The sequence below is a fragment of the Rousettus aegyptiacus genome, unplaced genomic scaffold (genome assembly GCF_014176215.1).
Source record: "Rousettus aegyptiacus isolate mRouAeg1 unplaced genomic scaffold, mRouAeg1.p scaffold_m13_p_16, whole genome shotgun sequence".
Taxonomy (NCBI): Eukaryota; Metazoa; Chordata; class Mammalia; order Chiroptera; family Pteropodidae; genus Rousettus; species Rousettus aegyptiacus.
In genome coordinates this window covers 34925950-34934927 of record NW_023416291.1, presented here as the reverse complement: position 1 = coordinate 34934927, position 8978 = coordinate 34925950, and the positions used below count along the sequence as shown (strand labels likewise).

Below are 8978 nucleotides of genomic sequence, written 5' to 3'. Positions count from 1 at the left end.
ACTTACACAAATGCAGTGTGATGCCAGGAGCTATGGAAGACCCGACCTGTGGGGCTGCAGGCCCCATCAGAACAGCTCCTGGGGGATTGGGAGAGAGCATACAGGGCTCACTTTGGCCTTTTAGAATACTAACAATCCCATCGGGGCATCCAAGGTAAGCCTAGTGACAATGGAGGAACAGCAGCTGTCAGCCATCAGCTTTCTGCCACCATCTTTTATTTCCTCTGCAAAGCAGTGGTCATTACTGGCCCCATGGTTTGGATGGGGAACCCAGCAAGTTGGCCAAGACCCGACAACTAGTCATTCTTGGGGCCAATATTCAAACCAGAGCCCAAGTTCTTAACCTCAAGCCAGCTTCAGACGCCCTCTAGCAGGACAACAGGGTGTGGTGGGGCCTGAGGCACAGGACAGACAATGGGACCTTGGGAGGCCGGCCAACAACAGTTCCTTTGGAAAGAAAGTGAGGTAGACAGCTGGCCCCAGACAGAAAAATAGTTTATTTTTCTGGAAAGGGAAGAGGGCAGGTCAGGGTAGGGGTGGGCGGGTCAAGGCAGGGAAATGTCCTCTATCTTCTGGTCCAGCATCTTCAGGTCGTCCAGGAAGCGGGTTGGGGTCAGGACATGTGAGGAGCCTGGTCAGCAGGGGAGGGGTGGGGAGGTGGGGTTGATACCTCGGCCCCTGACACCTCCAAGTCAAGGTCCTTGGGAGACCAAGCCTTGACTCTGAACACTCCTTAGAAACATAGGGGTCCAGGCCCCAGGTGCCCCTGGGAACCCAAGCTCCAGCCCCAGTGAAACCCAGGTGTCTGGCCACCTCCCCTCACTCAGGGTTCTCAGACATTAGCCCTGCAGAGGCCCCAGGCTTTGGGGAGCCAGGCATGGGGGAGGCCAGCTCCCTACCCTGCCCCAGCCCAGGGATCCTAGTCCTGGCTACTCACCAATGAGCACCTCCCACTTGCCATCAGTAGCCCTGGTCACTTCATAGGCAGCCCTCATCTCTGACATGGCCATGCCACCCACGACATAGATGATAAGCCGGGGCCCCGCCCGTGCCTCCACACCAGCCTTGTTCTTGTGCCAGTGGCCAAAGCGGGCACTGTGTGGGGAGGGGTGGGCAGAGGTCAGTACCAGCAGTAGACTCCCCCACCACTCCCCTCACCTAATATGGGCCTGGGCACCAGCAGGTGGTATCCCAGGGACCCACACCTGACAGCAGCCTGGGAGCTGGGTGTGGGGGCAGGGTCAGACACAAAGGGCCACAGCTTGCGGTCCAGCCGGTCTTCCACAGCATCCTGAGGGCCAGATGGAGAGGCTTAGGAGAGAAGCTCCAGGTGATGAGACCCAGGCTCTGGAATTCCCTGAGTGTTTCGAGAGCCAAGATCCCGGCAGATAGGAGACACCATTTGCATCTCTGGCCCCCTGGAGACCCAGGAGTTTGGACTCCCAGATCCCTAGGGACCCAGGAGTCCAGGCCCCCAGCCCGTTGGAAAACTAGGAATCTACAGCCCCTTGGAGACCCAGAAGTCTGAGGCTCCAGCCCTTCAGGGACCCAGAAGCCCAGGCGTCCAGGATCCACAGGGATGGTGGAACCAAGGTCACGGGGTCCCAGTGGGCCAAGACCACTGGGAAGCAGGCAGAAAGAGAGGAAGCCGGACCCCTGGCCTGGTCTTTTTTGCTTTTTCTGCTTTATGTTACCAGAATAGCCAGGGGCTGGTGGGGGGGAGGGTAAAGGAGAAAGAGGGGGCTTTTCCAGGGACAAAGGAAAAGAAGGGGACAGTGGAGGGGACCAGTGGGTGGAGAAGAAATGAGGCTCCCCGACAAGAGGCCCCTCTGCTGCCCCAATTCCTTGGGTGTGCACTTGGGGTTCCCCCCTGGCAGAGCTGACCGGATGCTGGGGGATGCCCATGAGGGATTTTCCGTTAAGCCCTGAGGCTTAGCACTGTGAGCACTAAGAGCGCTGAGCCGCTGCCTGGATCAGGGCAGGACTTGGTGCTGACAAAAATGAATGGGCCCCAAACCCTACCCTCCCTGTGCTCAACTCCCCCGCCCCCCACCATGGCACCTCCATCACATCTTTGATGACTGGGGTCCAGCGAGACAGCTGATAGGTGGGCTCCATACGCTCTCTCCGCTCCAGCCTGCTGGAGGTCCCAGGGCCCTAAGGGAGGGGCATGGAAGGCCAGTGGGGGGATTGGGCAAAGGGGGCAGGTCACAGATAGGGCTGGGGGCTCATCTGTCTTGGGGGGGTATTGCAGACAAAAATGGAGAAATGGAACAAAACTACAAAAAGATGAAGGGAGGGAGGGAGGGAGGGAGAGAATGAGAGAAAAATATAGAGGCAGTGAGACAGATGGGACAAAGAGAGACAAGGACAAAGAGAAAATGATGGGGACATAGATGGGAGAACATAGGGAAATAGGGGAACCAAGAGGTGGGAGACAGGGAGATCGACAGGGGACTGGGACAGAGAGATGGGGGACGTGAGAGAGGCACCGCCCAGCAGTGCAGGCTGGTCAGGGGAGGTGGGATGTGCAGGGCCAGAGAGAGACAGGAAAGGCGAAGTGGAGAGCTGAGCACAGGAACTTGCTGTGTGTGGGGTGCACAAGGGTTCCTCTGAGATGTCCAGGGGCTCAGGGTCGCCTGTGTGCCCTCATCTCAATGCTGGTAATGCTGCCATCCACCCTGGGACTCACATGCCACGCACTGCGCCACTAACAGGACCTCGGCTCCGAGCACACCTCACCCCCTGGCTTATCATGTGATCCATGGTTGGGGACAGCCCTGGTGCTCCCTAGTCCCCAGATCAAACACTGCACAGCATTCTCTGTATCCTCAAAACCACACCATAATCTGTGGACCCCAGCTCTGTGATGTGCCCTCCGCCCTCTGGCCCAAGCTCTGATTCAATTCCCTGAAGGCACTGCCGCCTCACACACCTACATTTGCCTTCCACACAGGCTCTGACCCCAGCATACCCCAGGGTTGGTGACGGTGGCCCCCAGCTGTTCAAAGTTCCGGATGAGGCTGCTGTGTGCCTGCACGTTGGCATGCTGGATCAGCTTGGCCAGGTTCTCCTCGCTCACACCTGGCAGGTGGGGAATGGGTGGCTTACATGGGTGGGATTCTCTGGGAGGGTGGGAGGATAGAAGGTGGCCATGTGGGTTCCTTGGTTAAGGGGTGGCATATGAGGAGGTCCCAGGACCTGCAGTGGGGAAGCCCTCAGGACCAAGGGGAATTCTGGGTGGGGAGGAACCCCAAAGTGAGTAGACTGGAATTAGTTGAGGAGTCAAGTGTGGAGGAATCATAGATTGGGGAGTTCTCTGTGTCAGTGGAGCCCCCATGCCAATGAGTCAATGAGGGGTCTCCCAGGTCAATGGAGGGGTATCTGAGAGGTTTGGTGTGCCTGATGAGTGGGGGCTTCTCAAGGACAGGGAACTGTGGGGTTGAGAGAGTCCCAGGATCACTGACGACCCTGGTGAATCAGGGGATTCCGAAGCCCCTACTGTCTCCCACACACCATTCCGTAGGAGGATGTAGAGCAACAGGACCCGGATCTTGTCGTAGGCGGGCACCGCTGCGTCCAGCAGCACTGGCACGATCAGCTTCATGGCATCCTTGATTTTCTCGCCCTCTGCGTCAGAGCCCATGGCCAAGTCCTATGAGAATTGAAGGTTAGGGGTCCTGTTAGCCATTGGCAGGGGCTGGGGGACAGGGCAGGGACATCCCCAGGGTCTTCATCAAGACCTCTGTGGCCTGGCTTCATCCTCGTACCAGGTCTCTGAAGGTTCTTCCCATCACACAACAAGCCATGCCCCCCATGCAGGTCCCATCTGTCCGTAGGCCCCATGCCCCCAACACAGCCACCTTTCCACAGGCCCCACCTAGCCAAGATTCCCCCCTCGCACACTCCCCCACCAAAGGCTCTGCCCCTCAGCAGGCCACCCTCTGTCCTGGGCCTGCCCCCACCTGCTCCACACTGCACAGCTTCTCCACTGAGCCCTTGAAGCGCTTCATGCAGTCATCAGCTAAATGCAGGTGTGTAGCATACTGTGGGGCAATGGGGGGGGGGGGGTGAGGGTAAGAGAGACTGAGTCCAGGCGGAGACAGGGTAGCAGGGGGGCTCAGGAGAGGGGGGTGCAGGTTCCCTTTCTGCGCTCACCTTGTTCAGCTCCTTCTGGTACTGCGGCATCTTTTTCAGGATGTGGGACAGGTCTTTGATGTTGGCCTGAGGACAGGGCTGGTGTGAGGTCACAACTCCATGTTCGGGATCCACACTGAGGCCCTGTCCCCACTCTGTAGAGAGTGGAGCTTTCCTCCTCAGCTGCCCATCCTGACTCAGGCCGGCCCCTACCTGATCGGTGGTCAGCCTCTTGCTCTCACAGAACGTCTTCAGAAGCTCCGTGACCCTCCTAGCGGTGAGGGTGGCAGGGGTGAGGTTGGGGGCTGGTGCCAAGGCTATAGTTTGAGGGTAGTGTGGGCTTTGCAGGGCTGGCGACAGGAGCCATGGGACACAGGTCCCTGTACCAGGCCATGTGCAAGCCCTCACGGGGACACAGTGGGGATCGGCTGAGGGGTATGGCTTGTAGACGGGCGTGCTCACAGAGGGCGAAAAGCCCACAATGGGGGTGGTGATGGTGGTAGTGGGGATCCGGGGGAACTGTGTTGCAGAAGGGTCCACACCCCCAGCACCCCCCACGCACATACTTAGACACATCTGCGATGTGCATGTGCCGCAGCTCCACCCACAAGTCATCGTCCTCATCCAACAGCACAGCCTTCTCACGGGCCTCGCTCAGCCCTGTGGTCTCATATCTGCAGGAGGGGGAGACAGAAAGGTCAGGGACACTGACCGAAACCCAGGGCCCCAGGTCCATGGTAATGGGGGAAAGGACGGTCCAGGGTCCACCCACCTGTACGTGTCCTGCTCAATGTCCAGCAGGTCATAGGCCATGGCCTGAAATGTAAGCTCATGCAGCAGTGGGGACACAGGGTCAGCTGCCCGGTCCATGATCAGCAGCTGTGAGCGGGTTTTCTCAGGGCCCTGGGGACAGTGGTGGGTGGGCAAGGATGAGGATGCTGACCCCAACCCTGCCTGGGGCCTCGCCCCACCTCCCTAGCACACCACTTACCTCACCCAGACTGGGAGTGTCTGCCTTGAAGGCGTTCAGCTTGGCCAGGACTGCATGGGCCAGCTGGGCAGTGTCCTCTGGGCCCCTGGGGTGCATTGGGCAGACACAGGGTGTGCAGTTGGGGAAGGCTAAGCACAGACTAGGGGTCTAGGATGGGGTTAGGGATGGGAGTCATGCAGCAGGGTGAGGACTGGGGTCAGAAGAGAGGTTAAATGTAAAATGCAAGATGGGGTCAGGGTCTGGGTCAGCATCAGGGTGGGGTCCCCACTTGCGGTAGCGGATGGCTGGGTACTCCTGCAGCGTGGCACAAAGTGTGGCAATCTGCTGGGCCAGAGCCTCGAGCTGCCGTGCCCGTTCGCCTGCCCGGAAGGGGCAGTAGAGGTTGTAGGTGCTGTGAGGGGCATCCAAGGAGAACACCTGGAAGGATACCGGAGTGACTGCTATAGTGGAGTACCTGCCCAACTCCAGTCGCCAGCACCTGCCACTTCCTGGGGCATCCTCCGGGGCCCACTTTGCCATCCAGAAGGCAGGTACCCCCAACTCATGTCTGGAGGAGATGGAGAAAGATCCCCTCCACCTTGGGCAGAACTCAGAAGTCTGCTCTACACTGCCCCTTGCCGGTGCCTGCAGTGGTGAGCGCATTCCACTCCACCTTGCCTCCTTTTCTTTCTGACTTGCTGTCTCCTTTACTTGTCTCAGAGCCGGCTTCTGAGGGAATCCAGGTTGTTTGGTCACAGACCCCTACCCCCTGCCCAGGTCTAGGGTGGGCTGTACCTGGGCCTCGTAGGGGAGGAAGGCAAGGTGGATCTCCTTCAGTGTCTTGACCACCTTTGCCAGACGGGAGCGGCCCAGCTCACTGAACAGGGGCTCAGGGCAGGCTAGGGCGGGCAAGAGGAAGCATCAGGGCAGAGCCGCCCCCATGTCCCCTGGCCCCAACCCCCACTCCCCCATCTCTCCTCACTCACTGTCTGTGAAGAAGACATGTGCTGCTTTGTAGGTGAAGGTCGGGGTCCCCCGGAAGTCTGCGATCAGGGCCTGCACCGACTAGGGAAAGCAGATCACTCTCCAGGCTGGCCTTGCACCCCCAACCTGTCCATCCTCCGCCCAGGCCTCCCAGCTGCTGCCTGTGCCCCCATACACATGCAGACGTGCAGAGGCATGCACACGCACACATTCACACACTCGCTCACGCTCATATAGGCACCTTCTCTGTGGGGCTCAACAAATAAATGGCCTCCAGGCTAGGGATGGGTTCTCGCCGCTTATTGATGTCCTCGACAACTAGTAAGAACAGAGGAAGAGACACATGAAGGTGGCACTGGGGCTGGGTCACATGGCGAGTTTCAGACATGGATAGGTTTCTACATATCCAGGATTACACAGTCACACCCCTGGGGGCCTCCCATAGAAAACCACGCATTCTGGGGTCCCCACACTGACTTCACCCTGAGGGTCCTACACAGGGTTCCACACACAGGGGCTGCACAGCTCGAGAGGCTGACCCCTTAGGGGGCTGCAACCAGAAGTCCTTTGTGGGGGGTCTGCCCATCTCGGGCTCCCACACTCAGGTTGCTCGATTGGGGAATGTACTTGGGAGGGCGACGCGCTCCTGGTTGTCTATGCAGGGAGCTGCATCCTTGGGGTTCCTGGACAATCTGAGGAGACCCTACACTCAGGGGCTGTGTCCCAATGGTCCTATGTTTGGGAGGTCCCACATGCAGGTCCCATCTGGGGAGCACCGGATGGGGGTGTTCACTCACTGGTGATGCCCTCAGCCAGGATGTCTGACATCTTGCAGCAGGACGACAAGATGCGCATACTTGGGTGGTCCATAATGAGCACCTATCCAGATGGATGGACAGATGGACCGATGGACAGACAAGTCGGTAGGGGAGGCCGTAGCTGCCCCGAGGTGAGGCTGGGGCAGTGGGCAGAACTGAGGGCTTCAACAGCTAGCTGGACGGGAAGGAGGAGCCAGGACCCCATCCATACCAGACCTGCCCACAGATCCCACCCTGTGGACCTGAATAAAGCCTCCTCAGTGAGTTTGAGGGGGTCCCACATTCAGGTCCCCCCATGTAAGTTTGGACAAAGCATTCTGCCTCACCCCTACCTTCCACTCTCCATCCTTTTTGACACTCCGAATGACTCCGCTCAGAATTTCTGTAGGGAGGGAGGGGTGGGCTAAGGATGCTGGGTCATCTAGTCCCACCATCCCCAAACCTGGACCACAGGCTGAACTTCCACCTTAGCTCCTGTTTACTCATCCCCACTCCCCTACTCTGTGATGTAGCTCCAGGTGTCACTCCCAATTTACAGACAGGGAAACTGAGGTTCAGAGAGAACAGGTCACTAGACTAAGCACGCTTGAGGTCTAAGTGGCCCACTGACTGGGGTATAAGTAGCTACTGAATAAATACGCTTTAAATGAACAATAACTGGAAAGCCAGGTCTCCATACAGGTCTCGGCTTCCCCATGGGCTACCTCTAGTCCTCCTGGCGTGGTTTCAGCCAGACGACCCCCTGCATTCCACCACTATTAGTTTTCACTGGCCTAGAATGCAGGACCCCTGGTTCCCAGCTCTGAAATGTGCCTGGCTGTGGTCATTCCATCAACCTCCAAGCTCAGTTTCCTCATCTGTAAAATGGAATCAATGGCTTTCCCATCTCCCCATCGACCCCTACGTACGAGCCTCCTTTTTTAGTTGAGGTGCTGAAGGTATGAGCCACATTCTGCCCTACCCCGCAGAAGTAGAGGGGAGAAGGAACCGGGTGACCCCGCCCTGCCCGAGTGTAATGCCCACTGTTATCAGCAACTCCAGGGCGGAAGGAGCAGCTAAGGCCGGAACTACTCGAGGTGCGGGCGGGGACGATCTCCACCCTTCCTCCAAGAACCCAGCCTGAGTGGCCTGGACGCTTGGGTCCTCAGGTTGGCTGCATGAGGCACTTGGGGACCGAGCAGAGCAAGGCGTCCCCCACCCCCGAACCTGAACACGCCCACGAGCTTTCACAGCACCTAGGGTCGCTTATCAGTGTACCCAGCCCAGGCCCAGTCCGCAGCGTGAAACCCCAGAAATCCAGCTCAGAGACCTGGGAGTCTAGACGTCCAGCTATGCACGCTAGGGGGCCCAGGAATTCGGGCCCCGGCACCTGTTTGGGCCTCCCCTAGCTTCCAGTCTGCCAACTTCGTTCGACTCGACACTGAAGAGCCGAGACGTCCAGCTAGAACCAAGTCCTCACCCGCCCCCTCGAGGGTCAGGTCTCCACGCCCAGCCCGGCCCCCAACTCCCCGCCGCCGGGGTTCCAGACTCTTTTCGCCCCTGATCCCTGACCCCCCAGGGGACGCATGAGCTCAGCCCAGGGTGACACTCACTTTCCCCCACCACCGCCTTCAGCCCCAAAGGCGCCATCTTTCTCAAGGGGCTCCACCGCTGCTTCCGGGTCCTTCCCTAGGTGGGGGCGTGGTCCCGCGCGTCACTCACGTGGGCCCCGCCCCACGGGATCTGGCCCCGCCCCCCGAGCACCTGGCCCGGCTCCGCGGCGGGTCCCTCGTAGAGAGGACGAAGGGATGTATCTAAGCAGACGGGCGCCAAGTCGCTGGAGGAGCCCGACGACACGCTCACAAACGTGAGCTCAGACACACTTCCCCTGCTGTCTGCAGCGAGAAAGTGGGATTGCAGAGTAATAATAACCCCGTAATCTTCCCCAGGAAAAGCCAGCACCCTGTCAGAAGTTCCTCCGAGACTGAGGAGTGATGTGTGTTCACACATGGCCGCGGGGCCACAAACCTATGACCCTCTTGCCTTTTGTACCCCAGAGTTTAGCAGCAGCAGCAAGCTCTGGCAACATT

At 58.9% G+C, this 8978-nt stretch overlaps 1 protein-coding gene across 2 annotated transcripts; it reads right to left on the bottom strand.

Annotated features, from left to right (window-relative positions):
• Positions 1–478: 478 nt before the first annotated feature.
• On the bottom strand, positions 479–8588 carry STXBP2 (syntaxin binding protein 2). Of its 2 annotated transcripts, XM_016163184.2 has the most exons (19): positions 8502–8588; positions 7242–7291; positions 6889–6970; positions 6333–6409; positions 6094–6172; positions 5903–6006; positions 5397–5545; positions 5129–5213; positions 4910–5040; positions 4704–4811; positions 4351–4408; positions 4159–4224; positions 3966–4046; positions 3517–3655; positions 2975–3084; positions 2062–2157; positions 1206–1291; positions 938–1095; positions 479–631 (listed from the first exon to the last, which is right to left on the bottom strand). In XM_016163184.2, exons 1-19 carry the CDS (start codon positions 8536–8538, stop codon positions 546–548), a joined length of 1782 nt encoding a protein of 593 aa, XP_016018670.1. In that variant the 5' UTR covers positions 8539–8588; the 3' UTR covers positions 479–545. The 2 variants fall into 2 exon arrangements, with proteins under 2 accessions (XP_016018670.1, XP_036089667.1); XM_036233774.1 differs by lacking the exon at positions 3966–4046.
• Positions 8589–8978: the final 390 nt, after the last annotated feature.